Source organism: Manis pentadactyla, chromosome 6 (assembly GCF_030020395.1).
Source record: "Manis pentadactyla isolate mManPen7 chromosome 6, mManPen7.hap1, whole genome shotgun sequence".
Taxonomy (NCBI): domain Eukaryota; kingdom Metazoa; phylum Chordata; class Mammalia; order Pholidota; family Manidae; genus Manis; species Manis pentadactyla.
The window spans coordinates 110,130,160-110,157,817 of NC_080024.1; the positions used below are offsets into that span (position 1 = coordinate 110,130,160).

Sequence of the window (27,658 nt, forward strand, 5' to 3'; positions counted from 1 at the left end):
TAAGTTTTCACAAATGCCTAAGGTGCCTAACTAGTTTTCTTGGTTTCACTGGAGATGGCTGGTAATTATAGGTCTGCTTTGGTTATGTAACTGTACTCCTATTATGTTATTGTGTGTGCTCAATTTAATTAGTAGTTTAAAACCTATACATGCTGAAGTTACTCTACAAGAAGATATGTCAAAGAAATAATCAATCTTCCCATGTTTTCTTCCACCTGCTACTTCTATAGCTTTTCTTCTTCCTTCCTAATTACAACCCTGAAATAGAATTCGTGCCTCATATTGAATTTACCGAGTATCATAATTCTTCCAAGCGGTAAAGATACCTCAAGACAAATGCTGGGCATAGACGCCACAGGGCATAAATATGCAAAGAAGTGAAAAGCTAACTTTTTCAAACAATATTGCTTCTCTCTCACTTACCAACTTAACATTTCCCTGTATGGCTCCGGAAGATGACTGGTTAGCCAGAGACGGGTAAGATTCCTCAAGGGAGGAACAACCTAAGACAGACACAGTCGCAGGGGGGCCATCAGGTGAGAAATTGGGGATCAACAGAGGTGACGCTTAGAACCTCACCCCCCCTGTTCTGAGAGAAATCTTCTGCATACGTGGATGTTTTATTGCCCTGGTCTAGCTTGGATTAACACATAGTCTACAGGCACACACCTGATCATCTACAGTTGCTCTCTTACAACACTAAAGTATGTTTTCTACCTTTATCTTGCATCTACCTACCACTTCAGCGTTTTATTAAAAATAATAATAATAAAGAGAGAATGTGGTATCCACTTATAAATCAAGTATAAAAATCAAACAAATATTCATATTTGAACTGATTGTTTATAGTTCATAATGCATGAGCAAAACCGAAAGTTTCTGTGATGACTGCCCTTGTACTGTTCACCATGTAACTTATTCACTATGTAAGAATTTGTTCTCCATGTAAGAACTTGTTCGTTATGCTTCAGAAGATTGGAGACTGATGAAAATTAGGCTTGGGGTGGATTAGTGATTGTGCATTGAGCATTGACTCCCCTATACAGAATTTTATTGTTGTGAACAACCATTTGATCAATAAATATGAGAAATGCCCTCTCAAAAAAAAAGTACACAATTCCAATTATAAAATAAATAAGTAACCGGGATGTCATGTATAGCATAAGGAATATAGTCAAAATACTGTAACAACTTTGTATGGTGATAGCTGGTACTAGAATCATCATGTATATAAATGTTGAATCACTGTGTTGTACACCTGAAACTAATGTAATACTGTGTGTAAACTACCCTTCAAAAAAAAATAATTATCTACAAAAAAAAAAAAATTTTAAGTGTTTTGTTTCTTAGTCCTTAGAACTAATACTCAGATAAAAATTTATTTGTCTAAAATTTAATAAACCTATGTACAGGAGGAGCCCAAGTATCTGTACTTTTAAAGCATCCTAGGTGATTATTTTGATCCAGTTTGGGAATTACTGTTTTAGGGTATATGGTATTTATATCCTAGGTCACAGTTCATAGATTTTTTTGATCTTCAAAATATTAATGAATATTAGTAACAAATGCTAGGTGATCTTTTCTGACCCATCATCTTTGGAAACACTGAGAGATATTAAGGAATAGTCAGTGATAATAAGGAGCTTCCTTCTCCATACCTCAAGATATTAAGGACATGTACTACACATCACTAGAAATGCAGCCATCCAAACATGACATCTGTACTTTTCAAACTATGCGATTTGTTTTTCATGGTACTACCAAATACCACCTTAAGTACAAAACTGCCTTCCTTTAATTAAAGAGTATTTCTTTTAAACATCAACTACTCGTATTTTTAATTGAGTTAACAAGCCTTTTTACCCATTTTCTTCTCTTTGTGACTTACTCTTTATTTCCCCTTTGTGAACCTTGCTCTTCTCAGGCAGCCTAAGTTTTTTTGTGTCTAACCTAACCTCATATAGTATCTCAAACATTCACTGGATTTTAGTTACCATTTTCTGGACATTTTCTACATTATACTATTTTTGAGGTGAAAAGGACTAAAAATTGTGTGCAGTATTTCCTGTACATTATAAATAGGGTAAGACAAGGATATTATGTTCTGATATTTCTAATAACTTTTTGGCTATTTCTGAATATTATAATGTCCTTATTTTACACAACAGTACCTTAAACAGATGTTAACAATGACAGTATCACTCTTCTGGGTTGCAGACCATGACTTGGACCCTTAACTCATAAGGAAAATTACCAAGTTTCCCAAGATGCATACTTTTACTACCCTGATAAAATTAAACTATTTCCACTAACCATTTTATCTATGTAATACTGCAGTTTAATCCCAAATAGTTGCTTCTCCACAGAAAGAATTCATAGATTTATCATACACTTATACCAATAGGCAGGCTCTGAACCCTTTTACCTCTGAAATTATCAAATAAATTTGCCTACTATTCTGATCCCCAAGAGAACCTATTAACAGTTCTTTATGCAGAGAAATGTCATTTTGTGTTTACATTTTTGTTTCTTTAAGTCAATGTGCTGTTACTTTTTTAAAAAAATTATTCTTCACCTTGCTCAAAAAAGGATGTAACAAAAAAATTTTTTTCAATCCCCTGGTAATTCAACATTAGTCCTTAGAGACAGTGGCCTAAGGCATGCCATGAAAAACATCCCAAGTCCTCTTTCCTCTCTCACTTATTTTCTCAATTTAGTCAATTAAATCCTACCCATTCTACCTAAACAACTTTTAAATTCTGTGTTTCCTGCAACTATCCCAGTTCAAACTCTTCTCATTTCTTTCCTAGATTATCATAATAGCCTTCTACTGGTCTCCTGCCTTCCCATCTCACCCTTCTCCAAGTTTTCAGAGATTCTGTCCTAAAATTACAATCGGGAGGGAGGGGAGTGGGAAATAGAATCAATATGATTATGCTACTCACCTATGTAAGATCAATCACTGCCTAAAGAATAAAATCTAAAGTCTTTGGAGTGACTTACCAAAGCCTTTGTGATCTTACCCTGCCTTATCTTCCACAACTGGTTATTCCTTGTCCACCTTGCCACACTATCCTTGTACATGTAGCTACACAACCCTGTCACACAATACCTCCCACTCATAAAGCACGACAAAGGTAACCTCCTCCTCTTACCCTTCTAAAGCCCCTGAACCACTGTCTCTTTTCCCTAAGCACAGTGAAATCACTTCCCTAGCCTCTGCCCACATTGGCACACCCTTCTATTATTACAGAGCCTGTTAAGTTTGTCACCATACATACCAATTTTCATCAGTAAAGAAGTAACTTAAGGCAGGTTAAAAAACAAAATGAAACAGGCCTTGCAAACAAATGCAGTGTAAAATTACTGTGTAATTTTGGCATATTTGTCTGGGAATCTTCTTATGTCTCACCTCCAAAATGAGGTAACATTCTGCAAAGTATCTCACACATAAACTTATTTTCCTCTCCCCAAACAAGGCAAAACAAGAGGTGTTTAAACACGGTTAAATCTTTTAATATTTGTTAAATAAAAGAAATTTCCTACAACTGATTTATAACATGCTTCCTGAACTGACTCCTAAAGTGGTGAGTCAACATTTCTCAATAGAAAACCAGACCAATATGGACAATTAACTTAAAACTGATTATCCAAAATATACTGGCTTGGTATTAAAGAGCCCAAAGAGACAGGAAGTTCAGCTATTTATGTCTTTGAAATGGAGACTGAGTTCACATCTCCAATATAAAGATTTGAATTTTTAGTGTGCAGTATGGCTGCCTTAACCTCAATGAATGAACTTTTAAAATTGTGTTTTATCTTCCCCTAAATGGCTCATGGCTATGGCAGGCAAAATAATATGCCCCAAAGATACCCACATTCTAAACCTTGGGAAGCTGTGCATATGTTAGTATACACAGCAGAAGAGAACTACGGTTGTATATGGCATTGAGGTTGCTATTCAGCTAACCGTAATATAGGAAGATTATTCTGGATTATCAGGGTGGGCCTAAGGTAATCACAGGGGTCCTTAAAATGTGGAAGAGGGAGCAGTTAGAGAAGGAAATGTGACAAATGACTGAAGCAGTGTCAGTGATGTGATGTGAAAGCTTGACCTGCCCTTGCTGGCTTTTAAGGTGGAAGAAAGGGGCCATTAGACAACAATTAAGGGCAACTCCTAGAAGCTGGAAAGGCCAAGGAAATCAATCATCTCTCAAAGTCTCCAGAAAGGAACACAGCTCTGCCAACACCTTGATTTTAGCCCAGTGAGACCAATGTCAAACTTTTAACCTCAAGAATAGCAAGATTCTAAATTTGTGTTTATGTCACCAAGTTAGTGGTAATTTTTTACCACAATAGAAAATCCCTCCTCACTTTTTAATTTTTAACAACTCCATTAGAGACCTTAAGTCAAAATGAAGACACCTGGCACATTGCAAAATCATGTTTAAGAATTCCTCATGGGAAAGGAGAACATTTCATTCTATAAAACTTAAGTTTACAAAGGAAAATGCCCCCACAGAAGGTTCTACTGCTAGTATAGCTCAGTAGGTATTATTGAGCCAAACCACTGGTAACAACTATAAACTCTAAAAAATACAAAATGTTTCTGAAAAAATAAAAACAGAGGGAGGGGCCAAGATGGCGGCATGAGTAGGGCAGTGGAAATCTACTCCCAAAACCATATATATTTTTGAAAATACAACAAATACAACTAATCCTAAAAGAGAGACCAGAAGATACAGTACAACAGCCAGACTACATCTACATCTGCAAGAACCCAGCACCTCATGAAGCGGGTAAGATACAAGCCGAGGGCCATCCCTACCCCAGCTCCCAGGCGGGAGGAGAGGAGTCGGAATGGGGAGGGAGAGGGAGCCCAGGACTGCTAAATACCCAGCCCCAGTCATCCACACCGGGAGCTCAGACACACATTGCGTGGTGTGCTGGATATTAGGGAAATGGAGCAGTAAAATCTGCGAGCGGGTCATGCAGCCGGCGCCCCTGGACAAAAGAAAAGCGAGTGCTTTTTGAAAGTCTTAAAGGGACATGGGCCTCACAACAGGATGGCAGCATCCCAGCACACTTAGCCCAGTAGCTGGGAATCCCGGGGAACTCCAGGTGCCCTAACCCCCTGGGTGACAGCGCAGCTCAGAAGCCCCTCATGGCAATAAAAGCATCCCATCCATTCCCCCTCCAACGTGACCCTGCCATAGCAGGGAAGCAGCTGCAGGAGCGGCTGCACCCACAGCAACCGCCCAGAGCCTCCTCCACAACCACCCAGGCCAGACTCAGAGGCCCTGCTGGAACGCGGCAGCCCAGCCCAGACAGAGGAAGCTGAGACAGGGCGCAAAAGGTCGCCGTTCTCGGAGGAGAACACAACCGGCGCGCCTGCCTCTTCCCACGGGGCTCTGGGCTGCCCTGATGGCTGCCCCACCCGCGGCGGCTCAGAAAAAAAAAAAAGGGAAGCTGCACCTCGTGTACAGGGATGTTGTTCTCCCAACTGAACATGTGCCAACTGCCTACGATTACCTCTATTGCCATGAAAAGGCAGAGGAATTTGATCCAGTCCAGAATTACCCAGACAACCCCTGAGAGGGAGCCTGGGGAGATACATTTAACCAATCTTCCTGAAAAAGAATTCAAAATAAAGGTCATAACCATGCTGATGGAGCTGCACAGAAATATGTAAGAGCTAAAGGATCAGGTTGGGAGGGAGAATACAGAAATAAAATTATCTCTGGAAGGACTTAAGAGTAGACTGGATGAGGTGCAGGAGGCCGTTAATGGAATAGAAATCAGAGAACAGGAACACAGAGAAGCTGAGGCAGAGAGAGATAAAAGGATCTCCAGGAATGAAAGAACATTAAGAGAACTGTGTGACCAATCCAAATGGAACAATATTCACATTATAGGGGTACCAGAAGAAGAAGAGAGAGCAAAAGGGAAATAAAGTGTCTTTGAAGAAATAATTGCTGAAAACTTCCCCAAACAGGGTGAGGAAATAGGCTCTCAGACCACTAACGCCTACAGAACTCCCAACAGAAGGGACCCAAGGAGGACAGCATCAAGACATATAATAATTAAAATAGCAAAGATCAAGGACAAGGACAGAGTATTAAAGGCAGCCAGAGTGAGAAAAAAGGTCACCTACAAAGGAAAACGCATCAGGCTACCATCGGACTTCTCAACAGAAACCTTACAGGCCAGAAGAGAATGGCATGATATATTTAATGCAATGAAACAGAAGGGCCTCAAACCAAGGATACTGTGTCCAGCACGATTATCATTTAAATATGAAGGAGGGATTAAACAATTCCCAGACAAGCAAAAGTTGAGGGAATTTGCCTCCCACAAACCACCTCTACAAGATATTTTAAAGGGACTGCTCTAGATGAAAGCACTCCTAATGCTAAATAGATGTCACCAGAGAAAATAAAATCACGTCAAAGAAAGCAGACCAAACAAATACAGACTAAAGGCAAAAAATAAAATCAACTAATCACAAAAGCAGTCAAAGGAAACACAAAAGAGTACAGAATAAAACACCTAATATATAAAGAATGGAGGAGGAGGAATAAGAAGGGAGAGAAATAAAGAATCATCAGACTGTGTTTACAATAGCTCAATAAGCGAGTTAAGTTAGACAGATAGTAAAGAAGCTACCTTTGAACCTTTGGTCACCATGAATCTAAAACCTGCGATGTCAATGAGTACATATCTTTCAATAACCACCCTAAATGTAAATTTCCTGAATGGACCAATCAAAAGACACAGAGTAATAGAATGGATAAAAAAGCAAGACCCATCTATATGCTGCTTACAAGAGACTCACCTCAAACCCAAAGACATGCACAGACTAAAAGTCAAGGGATGGAAAAAGATATTTCATGCAAACAATAGGGAGAAAAAAGCAGGTGTTATAGTACTAGTATCAGACAAAACAGACTTCAAAAGAAAGAAAGTAACAAGAGATAAAGAAGGACATTACATAATGATAAAGGGCTCAGTCCAACAAGAGGATATAACCATTATAAATATATATGCACCCAACACAGGAGCACCAGCATATGTGAAACAAATACTAACAGAATTAAAGGAGGAAATAGAATGCAATGCATTCATTTCAGGAGACTTCAACACACCACTCACTCCAAAGGACAGATCCACCAGACAGAAAATAAGTAAGGACACAGAGGCACTGAACAACACACTAGAACAGATGGACCTAACAGTTATCTACAGAACTTTACATCCAAAAGCAGCAGGATACACATTCTTCTCAAGTGCACATGGAACATTTTCCAGAATAGACCATATACTAGGCCACAAAAAGACCCTCAGTCAATTAAAAAAGACTAAATTCTACCAACCAACTTCTCCGACCACAAAGGTATAAAACTAGAAAAAATTGTACAAAGAAAAAAAAAAGGCTCACAAACACATGGAGGCTTAACAACATGCTCCTAAATAATCAATGGATCAATGATAAAATTAAAAGAGATCAAGCAATATATGGAAACAAATGACAACAACAGCACAAAGACCCAACTTCTGTGGGACGCAGCGAAGGCACTTCTAAGAGGAAAGTATATAGCAATACAGGCCTACTTAAAGAAGGAAGAACAATCCCAAATGAATAGTCTAAAGTCACAATTATTGAAATTGGAAAAAGAACAACAAATGAGGCCTAAAGTCAGCAAAAGGAGGGACATAATAAAGATCAGACAAATAAATAAAATTGAGAAGAACAGAATAGAAAAAAATCAATGAAACCAAGAGCTGGTTATTAGAGAAAATAAACAAAATAGATAAGCCCCTTGCTAGACTTATTAAGAGAAAAAGAGAATCTATACACATCAACAGAATCAGAAACAAGAAAGGAAAAATCACAACAGACCCCACAGAAATACAAAGAATTATTAGAGAATACTATGAGAATCTATATGCTAACAAGCTGGAAAACCTAGAAGAAATGGACAACTTCTTAGAAAAATACAACCTTCCAAGACTGACCAAGAAAAAGAAAATCTAAACAGACCAATTACCAGCAACGAAATTGAATCAGTAATCAAAAAACTACCCAAGAGCAAAACCCCAGATCATATGGATTTACCGTGGAGTTTTATCAGACAGAGAACACATCATACCCATTCTCCTTGAAGTTTTCAAAAAAATAGAAGAGGAGGGAATACCTCCAAACATTCTATGAAGCCAGCATCACTCTAATACCAAAACTAGGCAAAGACCCCACCAAAAAAGAAAATTACAGACCAATATCCCTGATGAACATTGGTGCAAAAATACTCAACGAAATATTAGCAAACCGAATTCAAAAATACATCAAGATGATCATACACCTTGACCAAGTGAGATTCATCTCAGGGATGCAGGGAGGTACAACATTCAAAATCCAGCAACATCATCCACCACATCAACAAAAAGGACGACAAAAACCACATGATCATCTCCATAGATGCTGAAAAAGCATCTGACAAAATTCAACATCCATTCATGATAAAAACTCTCAACAAAATGGGTATAGAGGGCAAGTACCTCAACATAATAAAGGCCATATATGATAAACCCACAGCCAACATCATACTGAACAGCGAGAAGCTGAAAGCTTTTTCTCTGATATCAGGAACAAGACAGGGATGCCCACTCTCCCCACTATTACTCAACATAGTACTGGAGGTCCTAGCCATGGCAATCAGACAAAACAAAGAAATACAAGGAATCCAGATTGGTAAAGAAGATGTCAAACTGTGACTATTTGCAGATGATATGATATTGTACATAAAAAACCCTAAAGACACCACTCCAAAACTACTAGAACTAATATCAGAAACAGGAAAGTTGCAGAATACAAAATACACAGAAATCTGTTGCTTTCCTATACACTAACAATGAACTAGCAGAAAGAGAAATCAGGAACACAATTCCATTCACAATTACATCAAAAAGAATAAAATACCTAGGGATAAACCTAACCAAGGAAGTAAAAGACCTATACCCTGAAAACTACAAGCCACTCTTAAGAGAAATTAAAGAGGACACTAACAAATGGAATCTCATCCCATGCTCTTGGCTAGCAAGAATTAATTTGTCAAAATGGCCATCCTACCTAAAGCAATCTACAGATTCAATGCAAACCCTATCAAAATACCAATAGCATTCTTCAATGAACTGGAACAAATTGTTCTAAAATTCATATGGAACCACCAAAAACCCTGAATAGCCAAAGCAATCCTGAGAAGGAAATATAAAGTGGGGGGGGGGGGGGATCTCGCTTCCCAATTTCAAGCTCTACTACAAAGCCACAGTAATCAAGACAATTTGGTACTGGCACAAGAACAGAGTCACAGACCAGTGGAACAGAATAGAGAGTCCAGATATTAACCCAAACATATATTGTCAATTAATATATGATAAAGGAGCCATGGACATACAATGGGGAAATGACAGCCTCTTCAACAGCTGGTGTTGGCAAAACTGGACAGCTACACGTAAGAGAATGAAACTGGATCATTGTCTAACCCCATACACAAAAGTAACTTCAAAATGGATCAGAGACCTGAATGTAAGTCATGAAACCATAAAACTCTTAGAAAAAAACATAGGCAAAAATCTCTTGGACATAAACATGAGCAACTTCTTCATGAACATACCTCCCCAGGCAAGGGAAACAAAAGCAGAAATGAACAAGTGGGACTATATCAAGCTGAAAAGCTTCTGTACAGCAAAGGACACCATCAATAGAACAAAAAGGTATCCTACAGTATGGGAGAATATATTCATAAATGAGAGATCCGATAAAGGATAGACATCCAAAATATATAAAGAGCTCATGCACCTCAACAAACAAAAAGCAAATAATCCAATTAAAAAATGGGCAGAGGAGCTGAACAGACAGTTCTCCAAAGAAGAAATTCAGATGGCCAATAGACACATGAAAAGATGCTCCACATCACTAGTCATCAGAGAAATGCAAATTAAAACCACAATGAGATATCACGTCACACAAGTAAGGATTGCCACCATCCAAAAGACAAACAACAACAAATGTTGGCGAGGTTGCGGAGAAAGGGGAACCCTCCTACACTGCTGGTGGGAATGTAAATTAGTTCAACCATTGTGGAAAGCAGTATGGAGATTCCTCAAAATGCTCAAAATAGAAATACCATTTGACCCAGGAATCCCACTCCTAGGAATTTACCCTAAGAATGCAGCAGCCCAGTTTGAAAAAGACAGATGCACCCCTATGTTTATCGCAGCACTATTTACAATAGCCAAGAAATGGAAGCAACCTAAGTGTCTATCAGTAGATGAATGGATAAAGAAGGTGTGGTACATATACACAATGGAATATTATTCAGCCATAAGAAGAAAACAAATCCTACCATTTCCAACAACATGGATGGAGCTAGAGGGTATTATGCTCAGTGATATAAGCCAGGCAGAGAAAGACAAGTCCCAAATGATTTCACTCATCTGTGGAGTATAAGAACAAAGAAAAAACTGAAGGAACAAAACAGCAGCAGAATCACATAACCCTAGAATGGACTAACAGTTACCAATGGGAAAAGGACTGGGGAGAATGGATGGGAAGGGAGGGATAAGGGGGCGGTGTGGAGAAGAAAAGGGGGCATTATGATTAACATGTATAATGGGGTGGGGCACAGGGAGGGCTGTGCAACACAGAGAAGACAAGTAGTGATTCTACAGCATCTTACTATGCTGATGGACAGTGACTGTAATGGGGCTTGTAGGGGGACCTGGTGATGGAGGGAGTCTAGTAAACAGAATGTTCCTCATGTAATTGTAGAATAATGACACCAAAATAAAAAAAAAATTTTTAAAAAAACCAAAAAACTTTGTGAAGGTATTCCAGAACAATCAAACGAAGGCATTTGGGGAACACAGGGGGGAACCCATACTGAGGAGAAGCCAACAAGAGGTGGGGTTTTTTTGTTTTTCTCTTTAATTCTTTCAATCTATCCTGTGCTGGGCAGTTAAAGTCCAAGAGAAAACCTGCAGCCTTAACGCCCTGAAGACCCACAGAAGAGTCTGGGACAACCACAGGCTGGGAAAGTGGGAAATCAGAGAAAAGGAATAGCCAGAGAGAAGTCCTCAAATGTGTGGCTGACCCCAAACCATGCATGTACATGTGGCCAACTCCAAGCAGTTCTGCCAGAAGAACTGAGCCAGTATCTGAGCTGCTGCCTACAAGGAAGTTACATTGCAGTTTGAGTTCAATTACGTTAACTGGCTCCAACAACAAAAACAAAAAACACTCTTTTCAGGAATTAAAATCTAGAGGCTGTATGACATATTGTTCACAATGTCAAGGATACAATGCAAAATTGCTCAACATATCAGCAACAAAAAAGGAAACTACACCCATTTTCAAGAAAACAGACAATTTGACAATCCATGGAGATTACCAAACATCTTCAGAGCTGCTACATTCAGACTTAAGAACATAATGGAAAAATTTCTTCAATGAATGAAAAAAAAAAAAACACAAATAGAAACTATTAAAAAATACCAAATGAAAATTCTAAAACTGAAAACAGAGTCCTTGAAAGTGCTACCACAACCCTCTTACCCCTACTAATGGTAGTGGGTAGGCAGCGGCCTTGGAGTGAGGCAGTGATGAGTTGTAAAATGGTGCCATGGGCAATTACTGAAAGAAAGAAGCAAACAGGCCTATTCTGAGTTTGTCTTGCTCCATAGTTCATAATTTCTTAGGCAATTCTTGATAATCACTCAAGAAGGCATTACTGCACTTTACAGAGAAAATGAGATAAAGATATATGGTTTAAGGTCACACAACTAGTGTCTTCCAGGCACTTAAAGACACAGTAGTACCAAGTTCTGGATATTTTTAAAGCAATGATGAGCTGGAAAAAACTGGCAGAAATAGTAAGTTTCTTTGAAAAATGTATATTGTTTCTTTAAATGTTTCTTTTTTAGGGAAGGAACTTTATCAGTGGGACCTCTTTGCTTAAAATTTTTACTGATTTTTGCTAGGTCATTCTGATATCCACAATTTGTAAAAAGTTAGAAAGATCTGGTTATGTAGGTTATAGAATATCCTCAAAATGGAATGCTATGCAGCATTAAAAATGACAGTGTGAAAATGTTTACTGATAAGGAAAAATGATCAAAATGTATCAGGGGAAAAAACAGGCTACAAATCTGTTAACAAAAGCAACCAATTTTTACAAACAAAATATTCTGTTATGTTAACATTTTGGTAATTTCCAGGTTAATGAGACTATGGGTGATTTTTATTTTATAAGCTGTTTTATTTGCTGTTCCTAAAATTATGTTTTTCCTACATTGTATTGTGTAATAGAAAATTAATCTTGTAAATCAAACCATCATGCTGTGCACCTTAAAACTTACATAGAGATGTTTAGAAGAATGAACAAAAAAATTAAACTTATTCATCAACTCAACAAATATTCATTGGGCACACACTACATACCAGGTAACACTTGCAATAAGAAAAAAAAGGTTGAAGAAACTAACATACAACTTGATAAAAATTTTCTTCCACTACCTGAAAGTTACTGTTCTTTTTCACTGTTAAAACTGCTTTTTCAATTTATACCTCTAATCCCTTTGCTTCAAGAACAGACGAAACTAAAATCTATCTGTACTTTCATTTCTATCCTTTCTACTAGCAGACAAGATCTGATCCTCAACTCTCACCTGAGGTTCTGCAAGAGCTTCTTATCTATTTGGTCTCCATGCCTCTGGCTCCAAGCCTATTCCACCCTCAGTTCCATCCAGTGATCCATCCCACGCAGAAAACTGACCATGTCTGTCTACTCCTCAAAAATCCTTCACTGATTCCCCACTACCTCTAATATCAAGTCAAATTCTTTAGCATGGCATGCAAGGTATACTGGCCTTGCCCACCTTATTTCATGTTGGAACTCACTTTACCTCCAACAAGAGTCCAGCAACACTGCTTGAGGGTCCTCATAGGCACCAAGCTTTTTCTTACCAACTATCAAAGAGTCTTTTATCTTATCCTTTCCACCTAGAATATCCTTTCCCCAATCCATCTGATCCTACCCCAAACTGTTAGTACAGCCTCCAGAAAAAAATCTTGTACCACCTTTAAACCAAACTCGATGACCTATTCATAATTCTAATACTGTGCTTTTTCACAGTATGACATTTAAAGTTCCTCTTATGTAAGATTATTAACTCCACAAGAATAGAGATTCTCTAAATCTGTTTCTTATCTGTAATATGGAGAAATAATAGTACCAACCTTGTAAATGAGATTTAGAATGTAAATATTTAACACGGTGCTTTGAACACAGAAAAGCAGTCACCAAATGTTACCTATCCTTATTATCCATATTGCTACCTGGAGCTCAGCAGCGCATGACCCACAAGACTTCAATGTTCACTAAAAGACTAAACTCTGCAAACTAGAATACTCTTATTTTACAACTTAGGAAACAGAAAAACAACCCAAAGTCACAAAGCTTAGAAAAGGCAGTGAAAGTCCCGAACTCATTCTATACTAATATGCACCAACTCCCTCCTGCTGAGAATTGACTCACCCTTTCTATTTTACTACTAGGGAAAAAAGGCTTCTTTCCAGTAAATGCCCTGTTGCAATCGTCATTTCTGGAAAATGCATTCTTAACTTGAACGAATGTTTCAACCTCTCGAGATTCGGTATTTTTTTACTATGAGATGTACTTGAATCTCAAAAGTTCGTTCCAGCTCTAAAACCTGCTGGGTGCGGTATTTATGGTGTTCTTTCACGAGTTAAGTTTGATACGATCATTTACCGAACTTTTCCGATATGCAAAGCACAAATGCAGTAAATGAAATAGTGGTCACCCCTCTCTTGGCTTAAGGAAACGCTTATTAAGCTTTCACAAACAAGCCAGAGCCTACAATTTCAGAGTTTTCTTCAGTACGCTGCAACCTGAGGGCAACACGTTTCCCAGGTTTCACACGCAAGGGGACTCCTCCGGGGACTAGGCTCTCGGAAACAGATCTAGCCCACTCAGGGCAGGCCTGTTCCACGCTATAGAGAAACAGCACAGAACAGACCACCGAGAGGCCCCTCCTTCATTCTCCCCTTGACTGAATTAGGCGTAAACTTCTCAGTCCTGTGGGGGAGGCCACGCATCCGCGGCAATTACATTTGCCGACCCTCCCTCGGAGCTCCCAGCTCGCGGTGGCGCCGCAGTGGCCTCCCTGGGGAGAGGGCGAAGGCCGCAGTGTCCTTGCTGCCGCCTGCAGGCCCGTCCAGAGCCTAGGGCTCTCGTGTGCCCACAACAAAAGGAGGCACGGAGAGAGGGAGAAGGGCAACAGCAGTGCCCGGGCTCATTCCGAACCTCCTTACCCACTGGGCGGTGAGGCCGGCCACCCGGGCCAGGAGCGCCGCGGAGAGCAACATGGCGCGCCAGACCGTTGGCTTTTCCCTGCGGCCGTAGCCGAGAATCCCGAGCGAGTCGGGACGCTCGGCGTGCGCGCTCCCGAGCCCAGGCTTAGGGCGTCCAGGGCGGTACGCCGCTCCTTGCGCCGTGGCGGCGGGGACGCGCGGGGCGCGCGAGGGTTGCTGGGTCCGGTGGGCGGAGACTTACCGGGCAGAGGAACGAGGTTTCGATCTCCCAGGAATTTAAAAGGTTGGGTCCGCTGGGCCGCGACTGACGTCCCATCCTTGAAAGGAAGCGTCCTCGGACGATGCTTTGGACTTCGGGGGAATGACACGCCGACCTGGATTTATGAGTGAGCTACCCTCCTGGAGAGCACCTCTTGTTTTATTGTGGCTCCTTTTTAAAAATATTCCTTTGCAACACCCTATAAATCATTATTTTACAAATGATAGAATTGAGGGTACAGAGGGCTGCCACCCAGTGAGCTAGGCATAGCCACCAAATGCCTTGATTCCCATTCTTTTGCTTTAGAGATTTGTGTCTACGTATTTTGGGTGAAGTAGTATGATATCTGGAATTTGCTTCAGAATAATGGAGAGTGGGAAATACAAATGAAACAAGATTGGCCACAAGTGATGACTGTTGGAGCTGTGTAGTAGTTCTTATGACTGTTGACTGCACTTTGGTACATGTTAGAAAATTTCCATAATAAAACTTAAAAAAAAAAGCCACTTCCTCCTTGATGTTTGTTTGGTCATCTTTGGAAATTCCAACAAGTGTTTATTCAGTGACAAACATAGTGTGCACAGCTATGTTTCCTGTTATGGAAAGCTTACCAGACACTTACTGCCTCTTGATTTTTCCTGTCACTGCCTTTTTTTCTTGTGTGTCATGTCCTGTACCCACCCTTCCCTTTTGCCCATTTTCTTTGCTAAACTTGTGAATGATTTCTGGAGCTTTCTTGGCAGTACAGGAATTTTCAAATTTTATCTCTCATTAATTAAAAACCTCTAAAATATTCTATTGCAACTCCTTATGAATCATATTTTACAAAGTATAGAATTCAAGTCACAGAGGGCTGTTAGCCAGTGAGCTAGAAATTGACACCAAATGCCTTGGTTCTCATTCCTTTGCTTATATCTTTTATCTTAGCCTGCTTCTCAATTGACTTCAGTATTCCCTTTAATTCTGGGCCTCAATGTTGATTTAAATCATTTTACTATAAAATTACCTAAATTTATATATACCCAACATTGTGGGGTTACGTAACACTATTCTTATAGTTGTTACACAACTAAAACCAAAATATATCACAAATTAAGTAGATACAAACTTAGAAATGGATGATACTGACTGATGTGGTGTGGATTCTTTGAATCTGGTATGCGTGCCCTTCCTGGATTCTATTAGGACCTTCCCTGACCTCCTGGTCTAGATTAGTCCTCGTGATACCTTCCCTAAAAATGCCTGTCTCCACTTTCATTACTACAGTCACCACTGGATTATAACCTCCTTGCTGAAGAAACCTGCTGCCTTCCAACTTGTTTGGTTCAACAACTTGTACTGTACCTGGTATGTGGAAGGCATTCAGTATTTGATAACTGAATGAAAATCTTGCACGTGGTGCAAATATTTGGCCTCTGAAAGGTCATCAAGTGAGAGTGTTTTTGATACAAGTAATAGACATAACTAAGGTAGATTAAACAGTATTGGGTTCATGATCTCACATGAAAAGAATTCCTGACTTAGAGCAGTTCCAAGACTAGATAATTCACTTACTCAAGGATGTCTGCAGAAACTTGAGTGCCTCGCATATTTCTACTGTCAGTCAACTGTGACTCTTTTGGTCACAAGATGGCTGCAGCAGATCCAAGTAGCATATGCAGACTACAACATTCCAGAGAAGAAAAATAACTCCTACCTTCCACCGGTCCCAGATATTCCTGCACCCAACTTCTTTATCTCATTGGTATATACGCCATGTTAGTTAAGAGGCTCTAGCATCAGTCTGCTGGCTCAGACCCCATCTCTACTGCTTTTTAGCTGTGTGACTTCAGGCAAGGTAGTCTCCAAATTTCTGCTTCATAATAGTGCCCTTTTCATAGCTGTTATGGCAGTGCAATGAGTTTACACCTGTAAAGTTCTTTTTAAAGTACTAGCATAGAGACAGTGCTCAGTGAATGTTAGCTTGTGATTTTCTATAGTAGAGTAGCATCTTTTGATGTTCACAGTCCATGGAGAAGGTATATGAATCTCACTGGTGTCTAACAGTAAGCAAGGACTTAGCAGGTGTCCCTAACTACTGTTACCTAGGAGCAGAACCAAACAGTGCAAACAGTAATGTTTAAAATATGAACGATCAGAACTAAGGGCATGTCTAGCCCATTACTTTCTCAAAGATGATACAGAAAGTAAATGCTTTTATGTTCAACAGCTATCCAACTGCCAGTAAGTGTGACACCACTCTGTTCACTAGTCCAAAAGATTTGCTAATACCAGCATGATTTTGGCTTATTCTGGATCTAAATAATTCTCAAGTGGAAATGTTAGAATTAACCTCTCTTACACTCAGTAATGTGAGTTCATTTCTAGATCCACCCCATGTATAAAGTAACCTAATGCACAATCAACTGTTCTGCTCAGCGTTCTTGGGATAGAATTGTGGGAACTGTTTGAAAATCCCTGTTCCTCCCACTCTTAAAGCCAACATGGATGTCAGTAATTTCAAATATTAGTGACCTAACCCTATAGGCTTGATTGAAATTGGCTTGATTACATTCACATAATGAACATTATGGCTAGTAGGTATATTCCACTCTTCAAAGTTAATGCTACTACCAATAAGCCCAGAGAACTGTGCTAACCACAGTGGTCAATCTTTTAATGCAAGATTATGTTTGGGGGACAGGGGTGGGGGTCTGGGACTAGAGAATCTAGGAGGGGAATGACCATTTGTGGGAACTTTGGCTCTGCCGTGCCGGTGATTTCTTTTTCCTTTATGCCATCACAAATAGACACTATTGAGGATGTGGTAAAATGAAAACATGAGCTTTGTAATCAGAGGGACTTAGATTTGAATTCTAACCTCATCACTTATTAGATTCTGTAAAGCCTTGGTCCTCAATTTCTGAAAGTATAATTAGAACATTAAATCATTCATCCTATGGAAAATAATTAACATGGCTCCTGGCACACAGTTCTTTCCAATATCTACCAAGGTTGTCCACTCCATCTGCGGAACATTTCAGTCAGGTGTTCTAAATTATAATTATATCCTAGCTGACATCCTGCTTATGAAAACAGCCTCAGGGGAATCATGGAGTACTCTGCCTCAGACATGGCCCCTCTAACAATATTGACTGCCCTGCCTCACCTGGTTTTATAATGAATAACATGAAATGCAGGCCCAGTCCTGCTTTGAGGGAAGAAGAGGAACTAAGAGCCAGTTGTTATAAAGTGAAAACTCAAAGGAAGGAGAAAAAAAAGGATAAGGTTATTGCTGGATGAGTAAGAGAGCTTTAAAGAGAGGCAGAAAAGAAAATACTTCAAGCAGGACATTTGAGGATGCCAAGAAGATGATATGGTCAACAGTGGTACACTGAAGTGTCAGGCCTGTTTCATGCTTTTTCACACTGAGGTGGGGGCAGGGAAGGATAGTGAATAACTTCTTCATGATCCTTTCAAATTCTTCTCAAGTTAATCTTGGATAATTGGGACCAAAAGGGGGTATAAAAACAAAAATTGCCAGTAACTATATAGACCTGGAGAACAGACTATTTAAAAAAAATAAGCAGAATGTCACTTAAGCCATGATAGATACAGGTCACTTGTTTTGGCTCCATGGCTCAAGTGAAATTTTCTCTCAAAATTTTATCAATGTTTCTCTATCAAGTAATTAAAGTAATTAAACAACAATGAATGTAATTTTGCCTAACAGATTGGCAGTATTTTTAAGACTGCTAACTGCTGGTGTTGGTAAATGTGTGACCAACAATCACTCAGCCAGTGATGGTAGTAACATAAGTAGGATCAGTCTCTCCAGAGGGTAATGTAGCAATATGTACTCAAGTTCTTTATATGCAAACCCCAGCAATTTTACTTCTGTGACTTTGTCCTATGGAAATAACTGGAAAAGTCTACAAAGTTGTATGTACGGATACGTTCATCACAGTGTCGTTCATAATACTGAAATCCAGAAAGCATGTAAATGATTGTCATCTATTGAGAACTGATGAAACAAATTACAGTGAGGCCATACAATGGGATGTTGCTCTGCAGATTTAAAAATAGCAATGAAAATTCTTACTTATTGTAAAGGAAAATGCCCATGATATGTTAAGTTTAACTTTAAAAAATGTACAAAACATGTACAACATGACCACACTTTTTGTATGTGCATAGAAAAAAATAGGGAAAGGTACACATCAAAATGTGAGTGAAAGTTCTTTGGGTGATGGAATTAGGAGTTATTTTCAACTTTTTATTTATACCTTTGTATTGTCTGAATTTATTTCAATGAACATGTGTTATTTTTATTACAAGAAAAATAAAGCTTTGTTCATTTTGAGAAATGGATTAACAAAGGAAAAATAAAAAGGAAAACATTAATAATTCTCTTCTGTCCTTTGCAGTGGATGAAAACCTATTAGAGTGTACTTCCTTTTCCTGCTGTTAATCTTCATTCAGGTTTTCATTTAGGGCATCAGTGAGAGTGGACTGGGAAGTGGGAAGTGAGCCAGTTCTGAGGCTCTTTGGACAGTTTTAATTCTAGGCAGCAGAAACATCTCTGGGCTCCCTCCCATGAAGGTGCTCTTTAAAATCCTTGTGCATATCTGAATTCATGTCTCCCTTGACCAGTTACAAAAAGATTCATATGAGGTTTCTTTAAATAGGCAATTCACCTTGCTCATATAATAGATTCCTTGACTAAGAAAAATTACATTGCATCTCAGTAGTTCATCTACTTGTGTGGTGTGGTATAAATAGCCTAAGATGAAGGAGTGATCAGAGCAGGGGGAAATAAGTCAGGAAAGACCTTCATTCATTCCTGCGCTGTACAAATATATTTTCAGCCCCTATTAGGGGCTAAACACTAGAGCTCTGGAAATAGAAAGGCAAAAGACCATTGCTCCATTTGAGGACTTACGCTCTGAACTTATACCCTGCAGGGAAATGATTGTAGCAAGAGTGTGTGTGCCAGATGAAACAGGAGCTAGAGGAAGAAGTGCCAAGTCTCACTGGGGGAGTTAGTGTCGGGCTGACACTTGAAGGCTGTTTAAGAACTTGCCATAAATAGAGATTCTTGGAGATAAGTTTTTACTTGGAAGAAGTGAAAGATAAGTGTTGTTGGAAAGCAGTGAAAAGGTCAAAGTGGCAAAAAGATAAACTTCTGAACTCACCCTGTTAATAAAAGGTTAGAGGAGACATTCCCCTGCTTCCTCTGGGACCCACTTCCTACCAGGTCATTTCAGAGCATAGAAACAGAGGCCCTTGATGCTGGGGCTGGCACCTTCCTCCTCCTTTACAAGTGAGATGCTTTTGGTTGGGACTGGCACACTTGATGTGTGTTAGCTGTTGTGTGTGACTGTCAAGATGGCATGTGAAGAATAAGATAAAACGCGTTTGGTGCATCAGGGTAGTAGAAGGACAGGAATTGTATGGATTCTGAGACAGCCTGATTTGATGAGTCCTGTTATCAGCATTCTAGAACAGGAAAGATTAGAAAAGATCTGGCCCAATCTCCTCACTTTTCAGATTTAAAAAAAGTTCCTGATGTTGCCAAGATCTTAACAGCTGCCTTCTTCTTTAATAATCAATTATAAATACAATATTCTGTGTAATGGTGCTATAGTACATCCCTGTAAAACTTAATGGGAAGAACCATTTTGTTCATCTGGATAGTAGAGAAGTAATACTATTTCCTAGCTCCAGCTCATGCATTTCTTGTGTTTATATAGTCAAAGGTCAAAGCTGACATAGAACAGATGAGCCCTTTCCTTCTACATCATTTTTTCAACTTTTCAAAGGACTTAAAATAAACTATCATTTTCCGTTATTTACTCAAGGGATTTGTTTTGCAGAATTTGTAGCTCTTGGGATCCCCCATCATTCTTTCAAAGTACACAGTCTGATTCTTACTCATCCATCAACATCTAAGGAATGCTAGTATTAATATGCGTGGTTTAAATCACCAAACAAAATAAGAAGGCTGAACTGGCCAGTAACTTTTGTGACTTTCCACAAATATCTTATGTGTATAGAATCAGGAAATCACTCTTCCTTGAAATAGAAGAAATGAGAGAGAGAGAGGGAAAAACGAGAGAGTGTTCATCAGTTCTGAGACCAAGAATTAATCTTTCTGAGTGAAAGGACTTCCTTTTCTAACCAGCATTTCACCTGATGTAAAGAATGACACATTCTTAAAACCCACTGCAATCCTAGACTTAAGGGCTTACAGAAACTTATAGCTGATCTTGTGTAAAGAAGGAGTTTTGACCTAATTTTCACATGGATCCACTCTTCTGCTGAACTCCAACTTGAAATCTCTGTGAGGTGCTATTCCCCAGAGTACAGGCAGTGTCTAGATCCTTGCTGGTCAACCTCTCTAGATAACCTAGATTTTAAATTCCTTAGCCAGTTTACCTGTCTGTGTATAACTTAACTCCTGCCACAATCACTGAGCTTAGAAGCAGATCCTTTCCCAGTTGAGCCTCCCCAAGCCCTGAGCCTTGGCCAACATCTTGATTTCAGCCTCGTGAAGGACTGAGAAAGTGGATCCAGGTAAGCTGTGTCCAGATTCCTGACTCACAGAGACTGTAGAATCATACATGTATCTCATTTTAAGTTGTTAAGTTTTGGGGTGATTTGTTATGCAACAATAGATAACTAATATGGAAGTTATCCTTGTTCTTAAGGAATTGACAGTACAGCTGGAGTTAGAACAATAATAACTACAACACAGTGTCACCAGTAATGCCATCTTCAGTGAGCTGGCAGAGGTTTAAATTAGGGACTCGATTCCGTGACTGTGGCATTTTAATTCTAGTCCCAAGCTAACTTGATTTCTGTCCTTACAGATTTTTCAGCTGGAAGCTCTTGAGCAATTCTGTCCCTTTAGTTCTTACCCATATTCCAACTGAAAAGAAGAATTATGATAAATATTGTAATTGCCCTACTGGATGCCAAGTTCCTTGAGGGCAGGAAGGGTATTATGTATTTAGTGCTCTCTCATAGCACTTAGTCATGCCCTTTCATAGAAGGGGAGGGCTCACTAAGTATGAATGATCAACTACATTCTCACAGTTAGTAAAAGAGCAAGAGCAAAACACACACAAAAGACCTCCGAATTTCTTGAAAGACCTGAGAATTCTGGTGCATGTACTGGAGACAGGGTGAGGTGGGGAGCTGCCAAATCAGCCCAACATGGCAACATGGGGCTCTGGTGAAAACTCATGAGCCAAACATAAGAAACACTGGAAGACATCAATAGGTAATAGTCATTGTGACTCTGTGTACTTCCTCTGAAGGCTTTCCAGGATCACTAATACAACAGTTTTGAGTATTATTTACTAACTACAGTAGATGGTGCCTATGTTCTTCCTGTAATCCCGAGGTACCCACCATCACAGTGTATACTAGAGCAACATACTGCAAGCACCCACAACTCCCCTTGAGGGATTCAGCCAGCAGTGCAGGTACAGCCCTCAGCCAAGGACCAAGTGAATGGGAGGAAGACCCCCCATGCATCCTTGCCCTCTTTCCATGGGATGACACTGAGGTGTGTTCTGTGCTATCCTCCAAAGCTCCCCAATGGCACTACCCCACTAGTCACAGGGGTGACCCACTCAATAACACTTCCTTGGGTCACACCAAAGTAGACTACCTGGACTCAAATATTTGTCTCAAAGTGAGCTTCTGGAGAAACCCAACTTAAGACCCTAGTGGACGAATAAACGAAGATAGGGGTTTACGTCCGAGTCTTGTTGCATTGGTCCCGCTGAGGCTGTCTTTCTCAAGTCCCTCAGGATCTAACTTGGTAGAGTGGGGTGCAGTGGAGAAGGTTTGGAGGGGCAGGACTTGATTGCAGACTTGCTCCCCAGAGTGGGGTGAAAACTGGGGACGAAGTTCCAGGTGCTGGTGCTGCGAGAAAATCAGTAGCTGAAAGGGGTGGCAACAAGAGGTTATAGTTTCTGTTAGCAGTTGGCTTCAGAGATCTGACTGCAGGAGTCCAGTACTCCATCAGATGGGAGGGCTCAGTGATGGTGAATTTGGGTCATGCATGGATATCCAGACAGCCAGGGGACATTGTCTGCAGGGAGCCGGACTCAGGCATTCAGTCAGGGTCTGAAGGAGCCTTCCACTCTCCGAGGCTCAGGGAACAAAGCAGGGCCCCAGTCCTAGAGAGACTTTGGCACGGATGCAAAACAACACATGGACTCAGGAAACAGAAACAAAAAAGAAAAGAGTCTAAGACGAGGGCTGTGGAGATAGTGAAGAGCATGGACTTTGGAATCAGAGGCTCCTTGTTTACATCCTAGCCTACCAGTTTTCTGGGAGGCTGACTTTTTGGGCAAGTTGTGTAGCCTTTCTGAGCTCAGTTTCCTCATCAGAAGAATGAAGATAATGCCTCCTCCTTCACAAAGTTTTGGAAGGATTTTCATTTGTGGCTGAGGAAGCAGGGCCGACCCGAGGCCACACGTGCTGCTGCAACCAGAACTGACTGTGAACACAGAAGGTCATGGTGTTCAAGAAACATGAACGATCAAGGAACCCTATCATAGCCTTTCTTGGTCATGGTGCTTCTCTGTACCAGGCAAACACTTTTGCTGAAAATGATGCATTCCAGACAGAGGAAAGAGGAAGCAGCGCGACTAAGTCATGCCTGGGGATGTTGAGCAGGAAGGGCACATCCTGAGAACAACAACGTGCGTGCGCATGCGCCTGTAGTGGAGCCGGGTGTCAGCAGAAGGAAGGGAGGCCAGGGAGAAATAAGGCTGGAGATGTGTGCAGGGTGTCCACTCGTGCTGTGCAGGGTGTCCACTCGTGCGTTCCCTACCGGAGACTTCACAGTGAATCTAGGGTGATGGGTAGGGACTTCAGATGCTTCCTGACTAGGGTCTGGTCTGATTGGCCTGAGACCGGCTGGGATAGGGTCTGCAAAGAGCCCCGCATGTGAGGCCATGATGACCTGGGGCAGGGTGACGGGTACAGTGTTGAACTCCCGGCAAGGCTCAAGTACTAACCCATTAAGGTAGACAGTGGCCAGCATGCTGGGTGGATTTCAGTGCCTGCTGAGTTTCACCCTGGTCTCCAGGGATCTGTCAGATAGCACCAGAGTACATATCTATGGGTGTGCCAGGTCGTAATTAATGCATAAAACTTGTGTTTTATTTCTGAGACACACTTATCAAGATAAATTTGTATTGGGCCTATTAGAAAAGAGGGGAGGTTACAAAGAGCAGAGGAGTCTTCTGAGAAATGTGACTAATCACAATACTTATCATGCTTGTATCAAATATCCTTAAACTGACCTAGAAATCTAAAGGAGAAGGATATCATGTTGTACTTTTCTCAAGAGAAAACTGCTTGCCTTATCTTTGGGTTGAGAGACCTTTTTTTTTAATGATGCCATCTTCCCAGTAATTTTTAGAATATTGACAAATGAAACCGTTGTTAACAGCTAGAAATCAACACAAAGCTTGGTTTCTTTCAGGAGAGGTGGGAGAAGATTTAAGTCACCCCACCAAACCCCATCTCTGCCCAAGCAAGGTCCAGTGAGGTCCCAGAGGGGTGATAATGCTCCTGCTTTGGCCTTTTGACCTCCTTACCCCTTACAGCTCTTGAATGACAAAAGCCCAAAATAGGGTAACTTCTAGTGCTTCAAACGGCTGCAGCTATAATCACCCAAACCAAGCCCAGAAAGGTCCCCAGTAACACTGGGGAAGTACAAACGTTTATTTTTAAATAAATTACTTTTTTCTAGTTTAATCAAAAAGCTTTTATAAAGTTTGTTTGTAAACCATAAGCAAATATAGTAATCTCTGAAGGATTTGGCAAAGATTTACTTTTTTCTATTTCCAGTTTGTTAAAGCAGACACAGATTCGCTTAAACTAACACTGACTCTAAGGGCCCCCAAAAGTTCAGCAAAAGGATAAGATTAAATACAGCAACCCACAAGGGATGGAGAGTCTGAAACAGACTGAGCTGTTGTTTCCCAGAAAACTGATACTTAACTGGTACTTAACAGTTGGAAGTTTTAAGTTGTTACACTGTAAAAGGAAACACATTTTATTGTATAAACCTATGCTGTGGAATTTGTATTTGTCCCTTGTTTTTCAAGTTCCTGCTTAACATACAGTAAGTAGCAAGGCTAAGATAACAGTCTTTCCTAGACAACCTCCACTACGTGAACCAAGTCAAATTCTGAGTCTTCATCAAAAGGTGCTGATAGAGCTTGTCAGACACCTTCCAGCATGAATCCCCAAACCTGTGGCCAGCAGACAGGAGAGAGCAGCAGGGAGGGAAGACAAACTGTTAGAAATTTTGCTGAGAAAATGCCCCTTTTTTCATAAGACATGGGTCCCTCTTGCAGAGGCTGTGAGAGTTGGATGTTTAAAGTCAGTCTTTGAGAGGTGAGGGGGATATTTTCAGACCAATTTGACCAATCCCATACCAATCAGAGTTTTTCTTCAAATACTTTCAATTTCCTGTCTCAGTATAATCTCTTTCAGGCCGAGAGCTGTTACCCCCTTCCTCCCACACTACGGGTGTCTATTCCAGAAACTCCAGGAACACTGTGGGACTGTGAATGAGGTGGCCTGTCACCGTGGGCACTCCTCAAGTGATGTCACTGATTCTCGTGCTGGAGATCCAGTGGTGTTTCACCCACATCGTGACTGTAAACAGAAATTGAAGGGGGCATTCCCATGACTGCTGACGGGGTCCCACCCAAGGGCTCTGGAGGCTCTCTTCAGGCAACCCGGGTGCTCTATGACTCTGGTCAGCTGGTCAGGGTCTGTGACAAGCAGGAACATGCGTCTAAGTTCACTACTTTTATGTTTTGCAATATGCTTTGTAAAATTTTTAATAAAAGTAAATTAAATATTTAGATAAAAGTCTGGTCCATTTTACTTCCCTCTTCGATTGCCTTCCCCACTTCCTTCCCAGAGACAACCCCAGTAGTATCCTCAAGTATGTGATTTCTATTTATTATCTATATATTACCTATCATCAATGTATATAGTGCTTTTTAAATTTAAAATAAGTTGTATCATACTGTTTGAGTTATTCCCACAGTCTGCTTTTTTCCTCTCAATGGTATAAATTTTGTTATCTATGTTAATACTCTTAACACATAGAGATCTAGTTCATTTTTTAAGCTGCTATTAATGTTCTTGGGAAAATAAACTTTACTGTTCATTACACTTCTGGTGGATTTTAGATTGTTCCCAACTTTTTATAGCTGTCTCCTGTGCACATATTTGCAGGTTTCTCTAGAGGGAGACTTACTAGGTTACAAGGAAATTGTTAGCTTTACTGGAGGTAACTTGATATTAAAATAATTGTATTTATTTTCACTCCCTCTAGTAGAATATGCAAGTTCCTATTTTCTACCTCCTTTCCAACATCTCATATTGTCAAGTTAAACGTTTTGTAGACAATCAAGGGATATAAAGTGACATCTAATTTAATTTGTATTTTTCTAAATTTAGGGAGGAAGAGCATATTTTTGTGAATTTTGGTGATTTTGTTTTTCTTTTCTGTGTCTTGTTCATAATTTTTGCCCATTTTTTAAAATTGGGGATTTTGTTTTGTTGTTTATTAATTTTAAATCCTGGTATATATTAGGTACTTTGTAATACATGTTACAAATATCTTCTCTTAGTCCTTGGCTTGTTTTTTAACCAAACTTTAAAGTTAAGCTTTAATTTTGGCATCATTTAAAAATTAGAAGCAAATTTATAAATCTTTTCCTTTATGATTCATGTTCTTTCTGTCTTTAAGAAATTCTGCTTACTTCAAGGTTGTGAAGATAATCTGCATATTTCCTTCTAAAAGTATAAAAATTTCGCTTCATGTATTTTGCTCTTCATTCTTTCTGTAACTTTTCTGTGAATAGGGTGCTCAGTAAGGATTTAGTTTTATTTATTAACATATAGGAAGCTATTTTTCCAATACTGTAATTTTTACAATGTAAATAACTTACTAATTACATGAGTAATTTTATTCCTGATCATTGTTAAAATTCAAACATTTAAAATATGAAGAAATACATTAAACATCACCTGAACACCCACTGCCCTAAGATAGTCACCACTGATATTTTCAACATCATTTGTCAATAGTCCATCCTTTCTGCATTTGTTTACAGCCTCTGTCATACAAGGAGAGGACTTTTCTAGCATTCAGGCAAACAGAATATTCATACTAAATCTGGATATAATTTATAGAATTTGAAGTATCCTGTTAAAGGATCTTCAGGTTAGAGTACATCTTGTGATTGCCTGACCTCATTAAATAGTGTAACTGAAGTAAAAAGAATAGAAAGGAGCATCCTATGAGAAGTCAGAGTTTCCCAGGAATGGCTGGTTCTTCTACGGTTTGGGGAAGTCTGAGAATTAAGAACTGCAAATTTATGAACCCGAGGCACAAGATCTATCAGTACTACTCCCAGCATGTGAAGTTCATCTTGCTAAATGTTTTCAAATTAAGACCATTAGTATTTCCTCTAACAAATAATTTACATCTAATTTTGTTAAATTTAATTTAAATTTACCTTTAATTTAATGTGAACACAGAGCCAATTCCTAGGAAAGCATTGTCTAGCTGACTTCAGTAAATGTGAACACCTGTATCCCTCTATTTTGGAGGTTCTGCAGAAGTCGTTTATCATATTTGACTCCACTGGGAAACAAGCAATCATATTTTTCTTCTGCATACATGAATATCACTCTTCAGTATTTTAATACTTGTTATTCTTCATAAAATTTGTAAGTAAATTCTTCTATGGACATGTTAAAAATACATTTGACATTTGAGTTTTTTAAAAGTTATCAAGACCATACATAGACCATGTTTATTAGCATGTAGGCTGACACTCCTGTTTTCTGACTCTGGGTCCACTTTGATATCAAATGAGCTCTGATGAAGTTACTCAGCTTTTATATAGACATCCTACAATGTACATGGCATGGATTTGTGCAAAATGTATTCATTCATTGCTCATTCATTGTTC

At 39.6% G+C, this 27,658-nt stretch overlaps 1 protein-coding gene and 1 long non-coding RNA gene across 4 annotated transcripts in view; one reads left to right on the top strand and one right to left on the bottom strand.

The window, feature by feature from the left end:
* NDUFV2 (NADH:ubiquinone oxidoreductase core subunit V2) overlaps nucleotides 1–14,521 on the bottom strand; it is a 40,697-nt gene extending 26,176 nt beyond the window's left edge. The window contains exon 1 of one of the 2 annotated variants that reach the window (XM_036880732.2): nucleotides 14,390–14,521. In XM_036880732.2, coding sequence (XP_036736627.2) covers nucleotides 14,390–14,443 — 54 coding nt within the window. In that variant the 5' untranslated portion in view covers nucleotides 14,444–14,521. The remainder of the gene's footprint in view (nucleotides 1–14,389) is intronic. The other variant, XM_036880729.2, reaches the window with a different exon arrangement.
* Nucleotides 14,522–14,612: 91 nt separating this feature from the next.
* On the top strand, nucleotides 14,613–26,299 carry LOC130684137 (uncharacterized). Of its 2 annotated transcripts, none has more exons than XR_008998302.1 (3): nucleotides 14,613–14,775; nucleotides 21,061–21,203; nucleotides 25,140–26,299. It is a non-coding gene; the product is annotated as an uncharacterized LOC130684137 (long non-coding RNA). The 2 variants fall into 2 exon arrangements; XR_008998301.1 differs by having other exon boundaries at nucleotides 14,614–14,775; nucleotides 25,155–26,299.
* Nucleotides 26,300–27,658: the final 1,359 nt, after the last annotated feature.